Source organism: Cavia porcellus, unplaced genomic scaffold (genome assembly GCF_034190915.1).
Source record: "Cavia porcellus strain 051 isolate PalLab524CR breed Dunkin Hartley unplaced genomic scaffold, mCavPor4.1 scaffold_14, whole genome shotgun sequence".
Taxonomy (NCBI): domain Eukaryota; kingdom Metazoa; phylum Chordata; class Mammalia; order Rodentia; family Caviidae; genus Cavia; species Cavia porcellus.
This window is the reverse complement of record NW_026947497.1, coordinates 22,733,442-22,757,065: the sequence shown is the minus strand read 5'-3', so window position 1 is coordinate 22,757,065 and position 23,624 is coordinate 22,733,442. Positions and strand designations below refer to the sequence as shown.

The 23,624-nt window shown below is 35.8% G+C and overlaps 1 protein-coding gene across 1 annotated transcript in view; it reads right to left on the bottom strand.

Moving 5' to 3' along the window:
* Window positions 1-2,629: 2,629 nt before the first annotated feature.
* Fat4 (FAT atypical cadherin 4) overlaps window positions 2,630-23,624 on the bottom strand; it is a 156,466-nt gene continuing 135,471 nt past the window's right edge. The window contains exons 11-17 of the mRNA XM_063260749.1: window positions 21,082-21,389; window positions 16,917-17,002; window positions 15,055-15,234; window positions 12,761-12,885; window positions 11,032-11,249; window positions 7,739-8,000; window positions 2,630-5,672 (exon numbers count right to left, since the gene is read on the bottom strand). Of these exons, the coding sequence (XP_063116819.1) occupies window positions 3,796-5,672; window positions 7,739-8,000; window positions 11,032-11,249; window positions 12,761-12,885; window positions 15,055-15,234; window positions 16,917-17,002; window positions 21,082-21,389 (3,056 nt within the window). The 3' untranslated portion in view covers window positions 2,630-3,795. The remainder of the gene's footprint in view (window positions 5,673-7,738; window positions 8,001-11,031; window positions 11,250-12,760; window positions 12,886-15,054; window positions 15,235-16,916; window positions 17,003-21,081; window positions 21,390-23,624) is intronic.

Here is a 23,624-nt window from a genome sequence, read left to right as displayed (position 1 = left end):
TCCTCTACAAAAAAGCATGTTCCATTATGTTAGTTAATTTTTTTCTTCACTATGCTGTTCCTATGAGCAATAAGATTGCCTCACATATAAATAAAGGGTATTCGATCTTTTTTTGTGATTCAGTTTAATCCAGAATGCTGAACTTCTTTGTAGTTCAATGTATTTTTCTGTTAAAGGGTGCTGTATTTCATAGTTTTTAGGATAAATATATTTGTTTTCAAATATTATCATAGATACAGAGGTTAAGAATGACTCACTGATTCTTATTTGTATGCACCAAATTTGCTAGAACCCAGTGCCTTTCCTTTATTATCAATAACTAAAAATATTGAATCTATACATAGCAATGACCTATTTACTACGTATTTGGTCTGATAAACCACCATGGTTGGTTAAGCATATGCATTGTTAATAATAGGACTTTCCATTCGAAATATCTTTAAGAGACAGACACTAGATTAATCAGCTGAAATGTTTTCCTTCACATCGGAAAGCCTAACAATGTGCTAAAGTGTATTTCACTTCTTGGTTTATTTTTCCTAAGGGAAAGTAAATTCAGTCATTTTGAAATGTTAGCTCTTTTAAGGCTGAATTTAGGCATAGAATAAAATGGGAAAAGAAAAATTGCATTGCTCAATTATTGATTCAACATTTTAAAACATTCTCACTTTTCACAGATTCATGTTACAATAATGTTAAATTCAAGTAAAATAAAGTGCATTTTATATGACAGTAGTGATTTATTCTTAAATGGAATATCTGGAAGTAATAAACTTACTAAGTGTTGTATTTTATTTTCCCTTATGAATAAAATATCTATAAAGGACATAACTTTGAAGAACGTAAGTGTTGTGTTTCCTATGAACTTTGTTATAAGCACTTTGTTAACAGGTAATTGCTCCAGGTGCTTCTATTTTTTTTTTTTCACTTGTTAGAATGATTTTAATTTATTTAACAAACTATCAATAAGTCATCTAATTTAGAAAATTCTAGAGACAATCTTAAAACCCACTGCAGTGTTCTCCATAAGAACAGCAACTTGGGCCCTGTGACAGTGTTTGCTTTCTATTCTTCCTGCCTGGAAACATTTCTCTGGGTATTTTCCATTCTCACCTGAAAGTAACACTACCTCCATAACAAAAATTCAGTGAGAGCCAAGTGCCTAAATGACTATATTTAGGAAACCTGATAAGCCTTTATAGGGCTAAATTAAAATTCTAGGGTCATGATTTTATGCGTGAATATGCAGGGCATTGTTAACCATTTAGTTGAGGGGATTGTTTCCCTAAGAAATTACTGATAATAATCTTGTCTTTAAATAGTATGTGTTAACTCATTAATTCAGTAAATTAAATGTCAATCTCCTTTTTCATAGTCACCTTCCATTCGTATATTTCTGATTTGTTATGTTCAGCTATAAATACTGTTCTCGCATTGGTGGAAAATATTTCCAGAAGAAAAACAAACTAGAAATTTTTCTAAAACAATGCCATTTTTTCCCTAAAGTGAGATTGATTGATAAGGAGAATAGTAAGAATTCTATCTCATCAAAAAATTTTTACAGAAAAAGAATATGAACCCTTGCCATCACATCCTTTCCCCTTAACTATAATATGCAGATCATATACTGGCTCATCACAGATAATCACACAAAGAGAAAAGTATTAATATATTTTACTCAGTGTCTAATCCATTAAAATCAGATGTTTTAGGGTAAAACATTTTACTTATTGTTATGAAACAAAAAATAATCTCAATTTCTTAAATGACAAAATAAAGATAAATAAAGGTATCTCAATATATTGGTATCTGTTTTTAAGTACTTCACTGACTAAAATTTTTGTATGTTGAAGACTCTTCTCCTTGTGATGTGGTCAGTATTAGAGTATCCTGAACAAATGTGAAATTTCAGGCAATTTTTTTTTATTGCAAAAGGTTCTGAAGTTGACAGGTAACTTTTAGAAGTCTTGTTCTTTAAATCATAAGTGTTTATATATAAATGAATGCTGTTCTGTACCACTCTTCAGAATTGTTTCACTGTTGGGGGCTACTAGGAAACAGAGGTTTGTCTCAGCCCAGACAGCATGTGAAATTTGTTTAAGACATGCAGCAGAATGATCAGTAAATTAAGATAGGTATGTGTAGCAGAGCTTTGGCTGTCAGTTCTCCAACCTACCTTTGGACTTAGAAAAATCTGAGTAGGATCCTTGGAGAAAATCTGAGTCAGACATTTTTCCGTAATTAACTTTGATTCATGGCTACTTCCATAACTCTAAGACTGGTCAAAAGCTGGCTTTCGGGGAATATATTCTACTGGGAACTCCCAAACCTTTCTTGCTAGAATGTTTAAACCTGGTTCATAACAATGTGAGACCCCCAAAAGACCAAACTAGTCTAGACTCATTCTACTCCAGGGAAGTCTAAGAGATCTGACAACTAAGAATGCACTAAAGTGACCTTAAAATATCTCTTCTGGCAATTATCCAGTGGTGATTTTTTTTTTAAAGAAGTGATGTTGCGCATACATATAGTTCAACTTGCTATACTATTATTAACAAGGAGAAACTATTCTCAACTAGGATTGCACAGAGCACAGAAAGATGAATAATATTACACTGCAAATACGAAGTATTTTAAATAAATATTTTAATTCTATTGTTGGCATTTACAAGTAGAAAGCATACAGTATGTTACAAATATCAAAATGTGAAATATATGAACGTTACATAAGTAACAAATGTAAAAAAAGCATTTTCTTACTTTCCTCAAAGTAAGAAAACGATTCAGCATAGGAAAATATCAGTATCAAAAACACAGCTCAGGTGTAAAAAAAAGTTTTTACAGGGTATTAAAAAAATGACCTACAAAAGGACAGAAAGAAAGACGTGCTGCAGTTTGACTTTATATAAATTATAAAAAACTGGGTACTTGGCGTAAATGTTGAGTGGAAGAAAAGTCAGTCCAATCATAGGTTTTGCTTAGATCAATTCATTAGAGTGGTAGAAACATAGAATTTTCTTTTTCAATAAATAACTTTTCCAAGTGTCTCTTAGGAGTGCTGTTGACAGCATCTCTCGGCAGTAGAGGACAGCGCGCAGTGATTTTGTTCCTCGTGGAAACCTGAGGAAAGTCAGGAGGACACAAACCATTTGCGAAAACATTTCAGAAGTTTTAACTAAATTTTGTAAGAAAGCATTAAAGTGCTGAACAAAAATGACGTAACTTTAGTACCCACTGTCATGTAACACGTAAGCTAATCACTCAGCCATTTCTGAGCAACATTGAATATGAAATCCAAAATTCTCAAAAGTGTTAATGCTTAGTCTTTCGTTTCGAGGATAGGAAGGGTTTTTTTTCTACACTTTACAGGGGTTGGTTAAACCGCGAGGATCTTGCAATGTAAAACATAATCGTAATAATACAAATGGAAACAATACACAGAACCCCAAAGCGAAAACACAAGTTCCTTTCTGCAATGGTAACAGTATTAATTTCAAAAATCACAAACCAAACACTGGTAAAGAAGCAAAACTTTCCAAATGCTGCATGCCACGTAACTAGTTACAAAGCACAATGCATGCAGGAAAACAAATCCAACCAAGCATATTTAAATTAAAGAGTTGATCTGAGTCTGTTTCAGCAGCATTGTGGTTATTATTTTTAACGTTTCTCAGCCACCAGTCCATACTGGCCTGCTTTTCAAACGCAATCCAACCACATCAGCAACCTCACGACCTCACGATGGATGGCTCGAGTGCTTCTTGCTTTTGGTTTCTGGGGGGCCAGCACCCCCACTCACACGTACTGTTCCGCCTCCCCATCCTTGGGGCCCGGCTTCGTGGTCCCCCCCTTGCCGTCTTCACCTGCTGCTGCTTTTTCTGGCAGAGACGCCAGATCTTTGAAGACATCTACGTAATGGCCAAAGCCCGGACCCCAGTTCAAAAGGTTGTCCCAGTTGAAGTTCCCGGCCTGCGGCCCCAGCTTCAGGGCCAGCGTGGGGTCCGCGGGGCCCGCGGCCGAGGCCTGCGCGCTGGCCGGGCCGCCCTCGGCCCTGCGGCCGTGGTACCTGCGCGGCTTCAGCCTGGCCCCGTAGTTGTCCTCGTCGTCCGCGTCGGACTCGTTGACTTGAGACAGCTTGGGCATCCTGGACGTGTACGCCGCGGGCTTGTCGCGGTCGTACTCCATCTCCGAGCAGGTGAAGGACTCGTGCGAGTCGCTGTCGGAGGAGGACTCGGGCGCCGGGATGCCGTCGGCGGGGTTGCGGGTGCGGGACAGCGGCCGGCGGCAGTCCTCCTCCGAGGAGGAGCGGCCGTGGTCGGCGCTGCAGATGCTGGGGTTGCGGGGCCGCGGGGTGTTGAGCCGCTCCACCTCCTCGATGGACAGGCCCACGGGCGGGGAGGCCTCCAGCGGCAGCGGCCCGAGGGGCTGCTTCAGGCGGCTGCCGGGCCTGGAGCCGTGCGCCCCCGCCCCGGCCTGCGGGCTCTTGCTGCGCCGCCCCAGCCGCGCCCCCGCGTAGCCGAACAGGCCGGGCGTGGCGGCGTCGGCCGCGTGCGCCATCTCCAGGCCGCCCGCGTCGCGCATGGCGAGGTGCAGCTCCCGGGCCGGGCTGCTGCGGTAGAAGGTGGAGGCCTTGGAGAAGGGCCCCGGGCTGTGCCGCGACAGGCCGCCGGGCGTCGGGCACGCCGAGTGGCTCAGCGAGCCGGTCCGCAGCCCCGGGCCGTAGGGCGCCTGGTAGGTCAGGCTGCTGGCCCCCAGGGGCATGGGCGACTGCCGCGCGAAGCCCAGCGGGCTGTGCCGCTGGATGGAGAACTTGGGCGTGTGGCTGCGGAACTGCTTGTAGTGCTGCACGATGTCCGCGTCCGAGGGCGCGATGCTGCTGGCGTTGTCGATGTCGTAGTGCTCGATCTCCTGCTCCGGGGACGCCAGCGGGGCGCTGGGGATGGTCTCCGAGTTGTGAGGCAGGTCCGTCTCGTCGTAGATAAGGTAGGGGTTTTCCCTCTCGATGATGTCCGGCTTCGGGTTGCCTTCGGGCTGCTTCCTCACCGTCATGTCGTCCCCGTAGGGCGGGATGTTATCCGGGTCATCGAAAGCCACGTTCTCGCTGCCTTTTTTCTTCTTCTCCTTCTTGGGTTTCTTCTCCTTGGGATTCTTGGCCTTTCTTCCCCTGCATTGATTGCACAGGATCAGGCTCAGGACCAGGAGGGCCAGGACCGTGGCACAGCTGCCCACGATGGCAGGCACGGCCCACAGGGGCAGCGAGGCCTCCTCCGGGCCCTGACTCAGCACACAGACGTGCCCGCCAGGACTGCCGGCTTTGCACACCTTCCCCTGAGGACACAGGACGCCGAGACAGGCCACCACCGTCTCACAGGTCCTCCCCGTGTGCGACTCCGGGCAGCTACAGGTGAAGCCAGAGTGCAGGCCTGGCTCGCAGCTGCCCCCATTCTGGCAAGGGTGGGAGGCACAGTCGCCGGGGGGCACGCACTTGTAGGCGTACCACTGATTGATGCACAGTAAGTCGCCCCAGCAGGGATTGCTGGCACAGATGTTGGGGCCGCGACAGCCAATCTTCACCGAGGGATCCGTTTTGGAGATGGAGGCCAAGCTGTGCTTCCCGCTGAAGGGGAGGCTTTCTCCCCCATACAGCACTGATGCAATGCAGCCATCAAAACCTGCAGGGAAGAAGCGGCAAGATGAGTTTAAAAATCCAAGGTTTAAACAGCCCGGGGATCTGATCACAAGCTTCATAGTCACCTCAGGACACTTTGGAAACCACAGGCCCCAAGTCACCCTCCCATTGAAAGGCAGAAAATCTGTGTATCTACTGACATACTTTAGCAAGCTGTGTAAGATTTCTGTGACAAAAATGTGGAGCAGACGGCTTGGATCTCACAAGTCCTGAAGATGAGGAATGACTCAAACAGATTTGCTCTGAGTCTTTCCTTCATTCATTTATTTGTTCTATTTTTATAGTGCATAAACCAAAATTTACATACACAGAAATCAAATTCATTTTTTTGAGAAATATGAACAACCACCAAAAAGGTTGATAGCCTCAAAACAAGATCATGCATTGTCCAGTGATTGTGATGACAGAACTACCAAGGAGGTAATAAACAAAGGCTCTTAGGGAGCAGAAGAAAAACCTTAGCTGCATTGTGGTCACTGAAGTTTGTAGCAGGTGTCATTGTAGCTCAGCATCTCCTGAGGTAGAGATGTCAGGGATTAGAAAAAGTGGATGATTCTTGTGGATGATTATGGTGAATATTAAAATTAACTACTGCATTAGGCTTGGGTGCAGGACAGCTGTTAGCAATCCTGAGTAATAAAAGACCACTCCACCCATGTGACAATTCCATCCCCAGATATGCTCTTTTTCCTCAGGCTTTGATGACCGCTCCTATTTTTGTTCCTATACTTCTGGAGTTCTTTTTATTATTTTGTCTCCTTTTTTGGTTTTCTCCTCTAAACAAATGTAGAGTTACTCAAGACCACGCCCTGGGCTTTCTTTGTATTTTTCTTCCTCACAGTGATGGTCACACCCAGGCTCAATCCTGAAAATCCTGTGTATTTCCAGCATAATTCTACTTCTGACTTGCAGCCACCTGTCCCAAAGCCTCTCTCAAAAGTACTTCAGACTCAGTCTATTACAAAACAAACTGTTGATGTTTTCCAGAGAGATGCTTTTGGATTCCATTGCAGTTTCCTTGTTTGATGGCACTAACTAACTTTCTCTGAGTTTCAAACCAGATATCTTCCTGAGTTTTATTAAAATTACCAACAGTTTGGTCGATTTTAGTTCCTAGAATGCTATTTCTCAATTATCTACTTATTTCTCTTCCTTGCCATTATATTAAGTCAAAATCTAAACAATGGACACCCTTCCCACATTACTGATGTTCCTTTCCAGATGATTTTTGCAAATCTACTTGGGTTCTGCAGTTACTTTCTATAATGTAATTGGGAAGATCTTTGCTCTTGTGCATATCTAACCTTGATAGTACAGGCTTAATTTTTTAAAAACCTCCTTGTATAGTAAGATGAAGACAACATGATTTAAAAAACAGATTTTGTCTTCAGTCTCACCTTTGCCTGTGACCATCAGTCACTAATGTGTTGTATTTTCCATCCTTCACTTAGTCTACTTTGAAAACTTCCTTCAATATAAATTAATCTTTCTTACTTTTTCCTCCTTACCCTCACCTTTGAGACTTAAATACACATGTAAATTTCCCAAGAAGGTTTCTCTTTCTTCTTTTATTTCTTCTTTCCTTTTAAAATCTCTTAAAAGCCTACATTCTTTTTTCACATCACTTATGACAGATTACTATAATGATGGGAGAAGGACTGTTTGATGCTTGTATCCTGTTTCATGGATGCCAGGGGGAGAGTGGCTGTGAGTGAATTACAGGAGTGGATGGCTAAAGTAGTGCTTCAGAGACAGGCAAAGTACAGGTACTTATCTGAGCCCTGGGGCTGAATTATGATCTTAGTAAGACAGATAGATGCAAACGTTTGATAATTTATTACAAAAATTTTAAAGACAGTTATGAGAGTTTTAGAATGCTCATAATATCTGACTATCAGAAATGCAATTACTATTGTAAAATAAACTATTGTAATAAATTGTGTTGTATACAGGATTCATGCTACATGGATTTTATTTGCTCACATCACAAAAATCACCTGCTTTCTGAGAGGCAAGTTTTTTCCTTTCTTTCTGACACAAATTATTTACCTGTTTGAGCATCTCGATGAGCTTGATTAGGTGGAATTCCACCAAGAGATATAGTAAGCACATCAAGGCCACCAAAGTCCTGAGTAGGGTGAGTGATATCTCTGTTATATATTCTGTCAATGGACAACACGGTGGCAGTTCCATTTTTCCCTATTAGGAAAGTATGCCAGTGACCATCTGCAACATACACTTCAGGAATATTCCTCTCCACTTTCCCAGCAATTCCTGCATCTGACGTAAAATGTATTTTGCCATTTTTGACCTGTAAAAGATGTTAAAAATAGAGTACAATCAAAGGATGGCATATTTAACTAATATTTAATGAAATTAAATCATAAATACTGACCAATCAGAAGCATTGTAATAGCTATGGAGTCTGGTGATATGGTATACTGCATATATTGTCCATATAAATTTGGGTAACACGTAATTTCATGATTACTAGTTTTGAAAGTTTTCAAAGTTCTTGTGTTTATGCTGTTACCTCACAAGCATAAAATTATTCACCAGAACATAATTAAGACAATGATTGAATGAATAACTATATTAACCAAATACACTTTTTTATAATTATAGTCTAGTGGTTCTGTCTGGTGCATTACATTGGTCAGTTTATAAAAGGCCAAGTGACAAAAAATGTTACAACCACGTTCAAAATGAAAAATAAATGCTTACCTGTAAAAGAAGCAGAGTTATAAAAATAAAGATAAAAGTAAATGTTTCTTGCAATCTCTTCTATTAAATACTGAAGGTTTAGAAAAAATGATGTCTATTATTTATTTATATCATTTTTGATACGGAAAACAAGGATGAACAAAAAGGGAATTCTTAGTGATTAGGTTTCTGGGCATGTCTCTGCCTTCCCTGTCTTTTCCATTTATCTAAGGGAAATTTGGTCTCTTTCATTTCACCCAGTAGAACATTGAGTAACAAGATGCTCTTACTCCAGTTTCCAGCCACCAAGTTTCCAGTATTACAAGTAGACTACTTTAGAAATGAAATAATTTATGAGGCAAGATGTACTTTTTGGTTTAAGGAGCCTAATCCCATAGCAATTGCCAGATAAAGCTGGTGTTTTGGCCAAAGGAAGAAATGGCGCTGTGCCTTGAAAGATGGGATTGAAAAGATGGATCAGTTTATTTTGCCACTCAGATCAAATATTTCTTTATGCAACAAACACATCTGGTAGAACTAAAAATCAGTTCACTTGTACTTTGTGGAAAATATGCCTAACATATTTACATATGTTAGTCATATAGTAATATTTTATTAAAGCAGTTTTTCCAGATCACAATATATTTTAAAGTCAGATAGGAAAAAAAAATTCTAGTTAAATGACTATAACGTTTTGTCAAATGAGTGACAACTGATGACATTAAATAAAAATAGTGATGCCTTTTTAGTTACAGCCAGAGCCCTTTTTGAAAAAAAATGCACGGAAAGGGCCTTTTCTCTGTTCTGGGTTTCTCTTTTACTTAATCACATCATGTCATCTTTTGATTCAATTAGTTTCTGATGAAAGAGCACTTGGGATATGACATGGAATTGGAGAGAGATGAGTAAGAATATAAATTCCAATTACAATACTCTGAAGACTTCTCTTTTTCCTAGTAACACTCCACCTAACACTTACATCCTTCCTGAATTCTAAAACATCTTGCTCTTCTTTTCGCTTGGTTATTTATTCATGTAGTATTTTTTAAAATTTATTGTCAATTCTATGAGATTTTGAAACCCTTCTCCAACTCTATATCTTCCTCATACAAACAAATTTGTATGAGAACTGATTTGGAATAGAAACAAAGCCCAACATCTGACTATTATTAAAGAATTTCACACATGAAACCACATGATATGCCGTGGGTAGAGGTTTGCAAAATGCTTTAAATATAATGGCAACAAAATTACCCCCAAATATGCTTTCCTTCAAGATTTCTCCTGAAATATCCTTTGTTTACCAAGCAGAACCGATATAGAGAACATATTCTGCTCTCTCCTCAAATAGCTATCTCCTGACGCCCTCTCCTACCTTTTACCATAGGAACTCTCATGTATTCACTGCTTTTCCCAACCTTACTTTTGTGTGTCTTTATGTGTGTGCAGGTGCATGTGTTTTTGTATTTGTGTGAAAGAAAGAATCAGAATGGAAAATATAAAAAGGAAAAATAAATGGTCAATAGACAAACCCCTGCCCAAAGGAAAGGAAGATTGAAAAATCCAGGTACCCTGGTAAATGACAAGCTAACTGATGAGAAATCCATCTGAAGCTTCCCAGCCTTTAGAAATATATTATATCCCTGTCACCTAAATAATTTGCACTTTGAGAAGAACTACTTTCTGTGACTCTGTTTAATTCAACTTATTGTTATTTTTTCATCTATTTGTTTTATATCTCAAGCCCCTTAATCTCCGAATTAGCTGCTTTCCAAAAATTTCAAAATAAAACGTGCACTTTGGTTTATAGTAATCATTGCAATTAACAAGCAGTTATTTTGCCTTCAGGGGAAAAATCTTTGAAAGTGTTTACTATCAATGTAACAAAATCTTGAGAAGTTGGGTGAAGTCCTGTTGGAAACGCAAAAATGTGTGGTAAAAAAAAATGGATATTCAGTCAGCCACATTGCATTTTGACTGACACATCTTGACATAAAGAGAAACACACAGAGATATTTCATGTGCCATTTAAATGGCATGAGGACCTGGAAGCAGTTGAACAGACAATGTGCAGATCTCAATGTCTGAGCCTCTCAAAACATACAAAACGTTTCTTGTAGATAATGAAATTGTACTTCTTTCTTTATTTCTTTACTTTCTTTGCTTTTAATGCACTTTTCAATGAATATAACAAAATACAAAATTATAATATTACACTCTCTATTCTAATCCTACCAAAAAACACATACATGTTAGGGTTTAAAATAATTCTTGGGGAGAAACATTTTAGATTTCAAAGACACATTATCTTTTTTGTTTTACTTTGCTTAAAACCAGGAGGAGAGCAATATAAATTTGTACAAAACAAAATATATTCCTGAAAACTATTTTCCTTGTTGGCCAACCTTTTGACTGCTCCAAACCAATACGAAAGTGTGTTGAAACCAACGCATTCCCATCTCTTACTCAGGCTAATGCCTGGGGAACGGTTAAGATACATAGTCCTGACTAGCATCCAGTATTGGTCAGAACTCTAAAAGCTTTGTAGCGAAAAAAACAGAAATTATGGGAGAAGTGATTTAAACCATGGCACAGCAGGCAGTCTAACCAGAGGAAGTCACTGTTAGCTTTTCTCTTACCTTCACAGTAGTGTAGTTGCTGCTTTCTTGGATATGGATTAAAATGCCATTCTCACTTCTTGTTCTGAACTTTACTTCCAGGCTGTTCACACCAAAAGGTTCCAACACGGCCCCTCCAATGCTCTGCCTTAACAAATACTCCCGCTTCTCATTCTGACTCATGTGATAGTCTAGACGTCCTTTGCCTTCTAAGGACAAGGCAGTGTCAGGTGTAATAGCTAAAAGTAAATGAAGAAAGGGAAACATAAGAGCAACACTATGAACTTCTTGGGGCATTTTTAAGAGTCACAAATGCTCCTCAATAAGGAGGCCAAGGAAAACATTAAGATTTTGGAATTAGTATCCCCCAATTCTAGTCTGGCAACAAAGTTTTCTATTTTAGAATTAATATATGAATTTATTTCAAATGCTTAAATCCATTTCAGAACCATGAAATATACAACATTTATGACAGTTATTAATCACTTGGGAAATAGCCACGTAAATATTTGCCATGATATAAATCATAAATATTTGAAATTACCTGTTGAGAATAAGAATTTGAAAAGTTTAATTTTAATCAATTTTACTGTATTTACAAAATTCATTAATAACTATGTTTTCATAGTTTAAAATGACTTCTGATAATTAGTTTTTGGTGTTTGTAGTTTTTGATATTTAAAAATTTGAACAAAAATGTATATACAAATATTTGTATTTGCAGCTAAATTTATTGTGTGTAATCATCTAGCTAGTTCAGTTTATCATCCTGTATCACCACTTAGTATGGTTATCATTTATGATCACCTCCAAAGTGTTCATAGTCCAGAAGTGAAGAACTCTAAAATACAAAATTTACAACAGCATAGCTAAAGAAAGGAAATGAAAAAACTGAGGGAAAAAAAAACCCTTAACACTGAGTAATATTATTTTTAAATTTATAAAATTTATAGAATATGATAAATTTATAGAATATGATTTAATTTAAGAAAATAAATCTGACATTTCTAGAGCAAATGAGTTATCTCATATTTTAGACTATTATTTTCCTAATTATTACTCATCATTATAAATAAATATGTAACAGTATTTTTCTATGTTTTTATTATTTCCAAAATTATTAAATATGGTCAAACATTCTGCTATGATGATCCTTAGAGTGCGTTATATTCTAAATTTTATCCTGCAATTCTGTTCATTCTCATAATAGAGTCAAATTACTCCTTAAAAAGTAATCAGATACCTGAAGTTAAATTAAGTCATAATCATTTACTTGAAAATAAAGCTATTATTATAAAAGAGATTCTATTAGAGGTAGTTTGCAGAATATATGACTTGAAATTGGAGAACACCATTTTCTAATGATGAGTTCAATGTCATTAGAGTCTTATTAACAATAAAAGTAGCACTTAGACAACTAATGAAAAGACTTAAAAAACAATACCCAAAATCAATTCCAGTTCACTGCAAATTAAAAAGAAAGTATTTATTTTAATTCCTGCTGCATGATGTCTTTAGCTCATTGCTCATTCCATCATTTAATGTGTATACTTTTCTATAAAATACAAAAAGTTAACCAGGGAAATATTCCCTAATGTTAGATGATACAAAACTACAGTCTAAATATATTCATATTTTCAATATCTAGAATAAAGTCATAATTTTAAAAATTCAAGTGTATATTGAAGTATACATATTTACACTTCCATGTTATTATAACTTCCAGTGGAGGGGGACGTGATTGACATACATTTTTCACAGTATTTCCCAGTGAGTCCTTCTTTGCAGTGACACTGCTGCCATGACCAGAAATCCACACATGTGCCGCCATGTTGGCAGGAGTTACGAGTACAAGCACCTTCCAGTCTAGGACATCTACAATAAGGTCATAAAAAAGGCCATAAAGTGCAAACAAAACAGACCAGGGTTTGTTAAAAACAGACATAAAGTTTTATAAACCTGAATAATTTCAGACACTCAGCTAAAGCTCAAGTTACAACTACATTTGGAGCAACTAATAACTAGAAGTTGACTAAAACATTGCCTGCTTCATAATAAAACAGAAGACTAAATAAATAAAAATAACACCTTAACTAAAATGGGAAAAATAGGTGACAATGTCTTTCTTAAATTAATTCTTATCTGAGTAATACATTTAGTCAAGTAAACCCTTTGTTTAATATATCATGGAGGCCATATATTTATTTGATTAGACAGACTCATGCAAGTAAGGTTTATTGAATGCCTATTCTTATGTCAAGGACTACTTTAAGCACAGAATAAAGTGATGAAATTTCATGCATTCATGAAGTATTATATTTTATTGTTATATATTATATAATATTATATTTTCCTGTGAGAGAAACAGACAATAAAGGAAAATTGAGTATGAAAAATTTCTGTGAGAAAATTAAAACAGAGAAATAATCCAGCGACTTTGACAGGTTTCTCATCTCCAGATTAGACCACGAAGGAAGGATTTGTCATTAGGGAGACCTTAATACAGTTGGGGAGCAGAGTTTGGTAATGAGACCCCCTGGACAGAGAAGCTGTCAGTAAGGAAGCCCCAGCATGGGGACAGATCTTCATGCTCCAGGTTCACCATGGGACCACCCTCCTGGGAGCAGAGTAAACAAGAAGAGCAAGTAGATGTGGCCAGGAAGTGGAGGGAGAGGCCCGATCAAGAAAGCTTTGGCAGGGTAAGGGCATTGGCTTTCCTCTAGGCAGATGGGACGCTATTGCCACATCTGAAGCAGAGAAATGACAAGAATTGACTTGTGTAGCAAAAAATGTCATTTTGGTTGCTGCTGAATTGGATGTGAAATATGACAGAAAGACAGAAGTCAAAGATCAACATAAGATTTTTGGTTCAGCAGTTTCTCACCTAAAAAATGTTCACAATATATTTTAAAAATCAAAAAAGGATTAATATTTAAAAATACACTTTTATGAACATGTACGATGATATAAAAGAGAGCACATTGAAGTGTTAACAATGGTTATCAATCATAACTGTGTATTTTTTGTACTCAATCATTGGTAATGAAATTGTTACTTTGAATCATAACAATATATAGAAAATAAGGGAAATGATCAATTGCATTAAAATACTAACTTCTAAATATTAAAAAGTAACACTGATTTGTGCTTATAATTATATTTCTAAAGTTTTCAAAAATATCAGCAAAAATTTTTGTGAAAATATGTTGATCATAGTCTTGTTATTACTTAATACAATTAGAAACAACTAAGTCAGCCATGATGATGCATGCCTGTAACCTCAGCACTCGAGATGCTGAGGCAGGAGGATCGTGGCTAGTTCAAGATCAGCCTACAAAATGAGCTAAAGGCCAACGTGAACTGTATAGCAAGATCCTTTCTCAAGAAGACAAAAGAAAAAAGAACAACTATAGCACCCAATAGTTACAATAAAAAGATATCAGGCATTCATGATCATGGCAGTAACTAAAAGATATTTATTTTCAGGTGATTAGACTATATATTTCCACAAGTATTTTTTCTGCTTTCCTTTTTTGTAATGAAACAATAATTTTAAGATAAAATATGTAATCTTCACAATTCCTAAGTCACTGTAAGGAAACTAATATATAAGAAAAAAGTCAGAGTTTATAGTTAATCTAGTTGTATCAAGATTTTTCTAATACATATATCTGTAAATAGAATAATTTCAAGTAGAGTTACAGGTGTACCTGATAACTAATATTTACTTAGTCACAGTGTGCAAGGCCCCATTCTGTATGATGATTTTCCTACTTAATTTAATTTTCCTTCTAACTCTGCAAGGGAAACTAAAATAAAGCATCTATGCAGACGCATATTTTTCTTTGACTCTAGAAAATAAAAACATATTCTAATACATGTTATATTCATGCCAAATAAAATTTCTCATCTAAAAAATGTAAAATATGAAGTATTTGGTACCCATTGGGATTTTTGAGAAATAAATATATCTTTTGATGGTCAATTAACATATACAGTACTTGGAATTTTTCTTTAAGATTAAGAGAAATAAAATCTCCGTACTGATCTAAGATGCCCTGTGATGCCAAAGCTTGGCTGGGTTCCAGAGGCCTGCCATTGACAGCGAGCTCCATCACACAGCCAACAAAATCATGGCTTTCCACGTGCCCTCTCCTCTGCAGGATTGGTTCTAGCGACCTGATACCTCCCACAGTGACTCTATTTGGCTGCACATCCAGAGTCCTAAATGAAAAAGAAAAGAGAAGAACATGAATGCCAAGACCTTAGATTTTCAAACTAAAACTAAAATTTTTAGTTTAGAAAGAGTGAATATATGGGCTAAAGAATGTGGCTCAGAGGTACAGCTGTTTGCCTGTCCTGCACACAGCTCTGAGTTTGATACCCTGAACATAACGCAAAAGGAATATTTCTTGCGTTTATTATAGTACTCTGCCAAATTTCAATGGAAAATGTTACAGGTTGACACTTGTCCTCCAAACAGATACATGCAAGATTGGTTTTTCAGATATTAAAAATGTGATGCCTATTGTTATTATTTACATCAATACATCCCCACAAAACCTCATGTGCTCATAGGTGGGGCTTTTGGGAGGTTTTTGGATCACGGAGACATGATCTTCACCAATGGTTTAGTCCACCAATGAGTTTATGGCTAAATGCGACTTTGAGAGGCAAAATCTATAAGGAGAACGTGAGTCACTGAGGGTGTGGCCTAGAGGGCTCTCTCTCCCTCGTTTCCTGTCTGCCGAGCCGTGAGCCATTCCTCCTCTGTGATGTCCCTCTCACACACCAGCCTGCCTTAGAGCCAGCTGCCTATGGACAGAAAGCTCTACAAACTGTGAGCCAAGATACAACTTTCCTCCTTTAATTTGTGGCTGTCAAATATTATGTGTGAGCAACAAGAAAGCAAATATGGCACTTATAAAAATTATGTCTTCAGTTATGCAAATTTGATGTATGTTAGAGTTTTGAGTCAGTAAAAAGGAATATATTGCCACAGAAAAGTCAAAATACACAGAAATAGTAACAACTCTAATATTTAGGTAAAATTGCTTGTTGTCTCCAGCCAGCATGTAAGTTAGGTTAATACAATGGATGATGTGTCAGTATATTTGTCTATTATTTTCCTGTTACAATGGTCTATGTTTTTGATAAAATAATGCTGAATTAAACTTCAAATGCCATGAAAAATACATTAATTTTCACACAGTTTTTTAGAAAATGTATTTAAAAGAACTGTGATCCATATCTTACACTTCTTTCAGGATTCAGGATACATGCAATTAGTTAATCAATATTTCAAAAAGTACTAACTGCCCTTAACTACACTGAGTTTCATTTTCTTTAGTTTTATCCTGATCTTCATGATTTATGCCTTTTTAACAGAATTTTTTGTGCACTAATTAATAACTATAGTACTCTTATATAGTATAAAAATCCTTTTGGGAAGTAAATACAATTTTAAGTAATATTTATACTAATATGATTATTTTTAAAATGTATGTTGTCATGGTTAACATGTAGCTGTCACTGAAGAGCCTCATGAATGCATAGCGGGCTCTTTGCAACATGATTGGATTATGGGGTTGACAGCTGCTAGGAAATGAGTCTGCTCAACACAGGCAGGTGGAGGCCTGTGGGGAGTGGCCTGGAAGGGTTTATCTTTCTCTCCAGCTCCTCTCTTCACTCTCTGTGCTTCTAGCTCTCCAAGCACTTGGGCTAGGTCTTCCTGCTTTAGAGCCAATCAGAAATGCAAGGACCAAAAGTTCTTCAAACTGTGAGCAAACCTCTCCTTAAGTTGCAGGAGTCTGGTGTTTTGTTCCAGAGATGATAAAAGTGACTAAACTATATATACTTTTAAAATTTCAGTTAACAATAAAGATCAAATTAATAATTTTACTTACCAGTCATCAGAAACTGCTACATTACTGACTGTGCAGTAGCCTGGTTCTTGGTTCTCAGAACAGGAGTCCACAGTCAAGGATGCCGCCTGTACAGGGAGAGAAGGGAAAGTTCACATTGGGTCCCATTGTCCCTTTAGCCTTTCCAGCCAGTGTTATATTGGACATGCTTCTATGAGGCCGTGACTTCAAAATCACAGTAACACTTTGATTTAGTATATTTTAATACATTATATGATTATATGATTTAACAAATCATATAATTTACCACAATATCAAATTACAGGCACTTAATTTTTGATATATCTGAAGCTAAAGCTGTGATTATCTTCATCTATAAGAGATGGGAGGGTATTTTGAAAAATTTCTAGTTCTAAAATTTTATAGGTGAGAGAATAAATATGTATGATCATCCTTAGAATATCGTGGTAGTTCCAGAGCATCTTCCTGGGGTTGCAAATTTAATAAACAGGTTTGTTGTTCTATTCAGCTATTTTATCAAATGAAAAGGCATTCACGTTTTCACTTTCAGGCTTATTGTAGTAATAAAACAATATTTATAAAACCATTGTGAAAGTACAGTATATTATAACAATCTATGAAACTTTTAGTAATACTTGCACTGAATTCTTTGAGATAAAGTAAAAAAACAAGTAAGTGTTCTCATTTATGTTAAGCCTTACTGTGTCTAAGTAAAACAGTACAGCATATAATCAATGCATTCTAATAGACTGCTGTACCCTAGATAATTCCCATTAATAATGCAATCACAAAGTTATTATTTGCATACTGAGTAATGCCTATCCTATTTTGTTTTATAGAAACAATAAATATTACATTTCATCAACAAATAAAATCATTGATTTATGTTTTTCTCATTGAACAATAGCTACTAAACATGGCTATGGTGACTTGTATCAAACATGGCTTAGGAGACAAAAGGAGAATGAGAGAGGAGGAAATCAGGATTCAGACCAATATTGTGTATCTGTAGTATTCAGGACTTTGCAGCGCTGTTTTTTTGACCCACATTTGTTCCCTAAACTTCAGTAAAATTCATCAAATAATAAAAGTTTGCATACCATAGATGATGAAAGTATACGGTTGACTCTCAGTGTGATATTTTCAAATGGTCAGGAAATTACAGGAAGAGACATTACCTACATTACCAAAACTCAGAAGGTCTAAGGATTTCTCCCAGTGTAGTTCTGTCTATGCTTCTCTGCGTGCCACAGAACAAGGCTAATCCAACTTTGTTGTACTTACACGAGATAAATACAAACACTATGCAATGATTCATTTATTGGAATGTTCACTATTTGAGGCTAATTTTAGTAAGTGGAAAACAAAGGCAGAAAGCATGACTCAGATAAGTTAAACAAGTCGATCCACGATCTACCTTACTCATCTACAAGGAAGTCAGATACCAAGTGCAGCATCCTACAAAGCAGGACAATGTCACTTATAGGTGGAAATGATTTCTCTCCTTAATATCTCATTTTTATCAATGTCTTGCGACTTTTAGGGATTTACCCATGAATATAGGTTTAGGTAAGAGATTTGTATTTATTTGAGATATCATGGCTTAGAAATAATGGAGTAGATTTATGGTAATTTTGCTGCAAATATCAAATGTTACTAGCCAATTTGTAGTTGATTGTTTATTTGTTTAATAATATTGGGTTAAGTCTCAAACCGAGGGCCTGGCTTATACAAAACACAAGCTTAACCACTGAGCTATACATTTAACTTTTGATGACATATATTTATATATTTCTATCCATTGTTATGTCTACACACTTCTGTGTGACACGTGAGTTCTTCTTTTGCTGCCTCCTAAAATAATAATAAGTACTAACCTTTTTTAAAGAAAACATTTGTGCTTTCCATTGTGTCAGTCTATGCATGCCCTATTTATTTTCTTCTCTCAGTAATTATGGTTCTTTCCAATTACCTTTAGATTAAGTGATATCAAATTTAAAAGTACTATGGGGCTTTAGTGATAAAACTTCCGTGGCTTACATTGTTTAACACATCTCTCTGTATAGGCACTGTGCAAAATATTCATTCTAGAGATCCCTAAAGTTTTTATAAACTAGAAGGTATCATATAGGTACCTATGAATGCCTCAAATAGAAAATTAAAAAATAGTTGCATTATATGCTTGACATTCTTAATATGAAATACATTTTGGTTAATTTCTAAAAGTGCGATGGTACAACTCAAAGAATAAGCAGGGGAATACTGATTTATTTGAATAGTTGCTCATGCAACTTAATCTTCAGAGTTGAATGGTCTTTATTTTACTGTTGAATTTTTCTACCAGTACCACTGTAAACTGAGAAGTTTCTATCCTGTCTATGCAATGATTAAAAGCTAAGAGCTAATGATTTTGCCAGTTTCCAACAAAATCATTTTGAACTGTAGAAAATAACAGATTCAAAATCCAGTAGGGAATTTATTTTGAATGTTTTTTAAAATAGGGATACATTTTACTGTGACTGCAGTCACTGTGACAGATGTTTTTTCCACATTTGGTATTATATTCAACACTTGATGATAGACACATATTACAAATATCCCTCTTGGCATATCTTACAGTACCTTCCTTCCACTGTCACCTTGTCCCCAAATCCTTGTTTGACACACGCAAATTTTAATGATATTTGAAAGAAGCTTGGAAGTCATCAGGTGAAAGTATACCATCTACACATCAATTTATTTTACTTCTCAGAAATACAATTATCGTACCTATATCTGGAGCCTGGGTTATGATAATGTACATGCTAAAACTCATTAAGGCCACCTTATCAGTATTAGAAGGCTATTATGGGTACTATAGTTACCAATCTACATACATTAATTTGAAAATGCTTGTTCTAATTCTATGAGGGTCCATATTCCTGTTTATATCAATCATCAGGAATACTGGGATTGTCTCAACCCTTATTGCTCTAACAGGTCAACTAAACACAGTAGTCTAGTATTACGCTGATTTTGAAAATCTCATGCAGAAATTGATGCAGCAACCTACTACAAAGAGAAAAGTTATTTTAGCTTAGATTTGCTTATTAGAATTCTTGTAATGTTCATTGAGGCACTATTCATAACTTAAACTTTATTCAGTTTGAGATCAAGTAAGATAATCAATTTTTTTAATTTGAAAAGGCTGAATAGACAGTGTTGGTGACCACTCAGAATCACAAACACCTATGTAAGTATCTATTTTGTACAAAAGAAATTCAGTTCTATATGTGATTCATATTAGTATTTATAATAATACAGGGATGTGGGAACACTATTAAGAGACCAGTTTGATCTGGGGCCCAGTCGTCTTCCAATAAACAAAGTTCAAGGTTCCAAAAGAGTATTGTTCTGTAAATCTTTTCATAGATTTTTTTTAGACTCTAAATAGTCTAAAATACAAAAATAATTTATTGAATTTTATTTTTTATGTTCTGTCTTTCAGAATAAACATGTAAGTAAAACGTTGCAGCTAGAGAATGTTAATGTTGAGTAAATGAGATTGAGGACAATATACAATTATAGATGAGTTTTTTAAGAAGCACAATATTTCCACTGTTTTCTCTCTTAGCACAAGTTTCATCCATTTAATATCCTGGTGAGACCCTGAGAACAGAGAGATTGCGTGGATGAAATGTCTTAGTGCCTAACTTGGACTATGATCACATAGTCACTTGATTATTCTAAAGCAAATCACTAAAATAGTTCTATGTTTTGAAGTGGTTTAAATATTCATTAATTTTGTAGTAAATTAGACTAGAGGAGAAAATTACCTTGAAAAATTATTATCTTTCATCAGATATTCATTTGTTGAAAAGGCTTCTACCTGCATTCTTACGCTGTTTCTTAGGGCAAACACACTTAGATGAAAAGTAGCTATTTAAGTATAGTCCTAACATAACCTCAAAATTATAGTATCAATAGAATTTTTACATATTATGCTGTTTTATTTTCTCCTTTTTAGTGTTTTTAAAACAGTGATATATTTAACATGCACTAAAGATAAATTTACTTATAAATCTATTGAAATTCATAACTAATCAAATAATGAATAGAAATAATTTAATTAAATTTGTACTGTAATTCAAGCATTACATGAAGGTCTAATCTCACAAACAGGTCATTGTGAGATGACATTTCTTACCATTCCTGCTCTCCGGGCAATCACAGTGTGAAATTGTCCATCAGACACTTTCTTCATGGTAGTGAGTTTGTATGTCCCACTGCCTAAATTGTAAGAAAATCTTAATCTTTCTTCGGCAATTTCCAAGGCCAAGAACTCAGCCCGTTCCCCTGTCTGGTTGTCATAGTTATACAGCAATAGAGCGTGACTTTTGATGGTTGCAAATTTGACATAAATATAGTTGTTATTGGGATCCAAACTGGGAAATTCCATGTATGACAATTCTTCAAACCCATAACTGTTCAACTCACAATGCTTCCCAAAGACACCTGCAGGTGAGGAAATTGACAAATTGGCACATGAAATTAAGTGAGGTTTTATTGAATTACTTTCACAAAAAGATTTCAAGTTACAATAATGAATTAATGCCTTTAACATTTTTTATTACTCCCCAAAGCATACTGACTAAACAAAAACTAGAATAGACCAGATTGATAATCTTCAGAGTCTAAAGCAGAGATGACACATAAACTGATGTTGTTGAGTTTCCCCCTTTGATTAAGAGATTTATCTAAATATGCTCTGTTTGAAATATTAAAGACAATGAAATGCACTAAGTCTGAAGTGATTTTGTTTCTGGAAAGTAGTCAAAATAAGCTTGTCAGTTTTTGAAAGGTTTTAATATGCTGTAGTTTTAAATCAAGATACTTTCTTCATAATAAGAAATTATAAGAAAAAATTTCAGTTCATCTAAAATAGTAAACATACTTACTTGGCTTAAAATCATCCAGTACCTATACTTATGGTTTCTTCAAAGCCACAAAATTAAAGAAGGAATCACTGCTTCCCAGGAAGAAAATAAATGTCTACATTTTTTAAAATCTCTTTCTTATTTTATATACCCTTTGAGGAAGATTTATAGCAAGTTATATTAAAATAACTCTGTTTTTTCCCCAGAAATCCAGCATTCCCATTTGCTTGTGCTGGTTCTTTTTCCAACTTGAAAAATGAGTTTTATTGATGTTGCAATGCTCTGCCAAAATTCTTTTCCCACAAATATTAATAGACTGTGGCAAATGATTGGAAAATTAATCCATGCCAATGCATTGTGATTCTTATTAACTTTCAAAGGTTAATAAGAATTTCATTACTAAATGTTTTCTTAGTATGTCTTGTAAATGCATTGCATTTAGAATCATAGAATTGTTTAGCTAGAAGGACCTGATGCTATGATTTTACAGAGTATTTAAAATTTGTTCAAGGTCACAGAACCATGGGAAATACAGACAAAATATGAAGCCAGATCTACTAATCTAATCTAGTTGTTTTGACTGTATCACATTTTATATCCAAACACTTTTAAATTAAAACAGTTTAGAGACTGCTGTAAAACCTAGTATCATTTATCTTGTCCTGGTTTATGCAGCCAGAGATGATACTATCATAAGTGAACAGGAAATATATTACTTTCAAATTATACATACTTTAACTGAAGCTAAAAAGACTCCAAAAAAAGCCATAGGACTGATGCATTATACACAATATATAATACAGTATAAATTTATTTGTATATAACAAGATTTGTTAAATTTGCTATGTAATAACTGTTTATATATAATGGCATATAATTTATATTTATATACAATAAATTACATTATATTAACTAGGTATTTTAGTACATTATTTCTATATGTGGAAAGGGTAACTGTAGTTAAAGAATAAACAGAGATAAAGCATATACTTAAATAGATTATTGAAGAAAGTTTGTATTTTTTTCGGTTTCTACTGGTTATATTTTAATCATAAAGTTGTAGCTAAAATTACAATATAAATAGATGTAGAAAGTATGCAAAGTTTTAAAAGGATGATTTACTAATTGATACTGTATTTTCAACTATTAAAGTCTTTACATATTATCTTCTCTTTTAAGGGATTCTGCTATTGTTTCTATCAAAAACCAGCTCCTTGTCTTTTATAAGTAATAACTTTTAATGAAGCTTTTAAATGCGTCTTTCAAATAGGACATGAAACGAATCTAAAGACTTTCAAGAGAAATTTAAAATTACCCTGCTAAAGGATGTACACACATAGTACCCTTTACTAGAGTAAAATATATAATAATAGTCATAAACCATATACATATACTCCTAAGTATTATTGTATGCAGGTAAAAGCATAACATTTATGCCATGTATATAAGCATAAAATATACCTAAGAGAATCATTTTAAAATGTAAGTTAACTTTGCATGCATATGCATACTATATATCATATATTTGTACAAGGAGTGATAAAAACATATAGTGAATGTTTACAAATTTTTAAATGTAAATAAACATCGCCATTAACCCTCTTCACAATGCTCCTCTCTGCTATGAGCACACTTGGTCTACTGTTCTTGCTTCTTTCCGAAGCAGTTCTGCGAATTCTTCTCATTTGTGCCTTTATTAGGTTTGAAAGAAAATAAAGTGAATGTTGCTACTGAGTGTCACACAAATGGAAAGGAGCTTCATGAAAACATTCTGCTGTGTCTCATCCATCTTATTCACTCCATCTGTCACCAT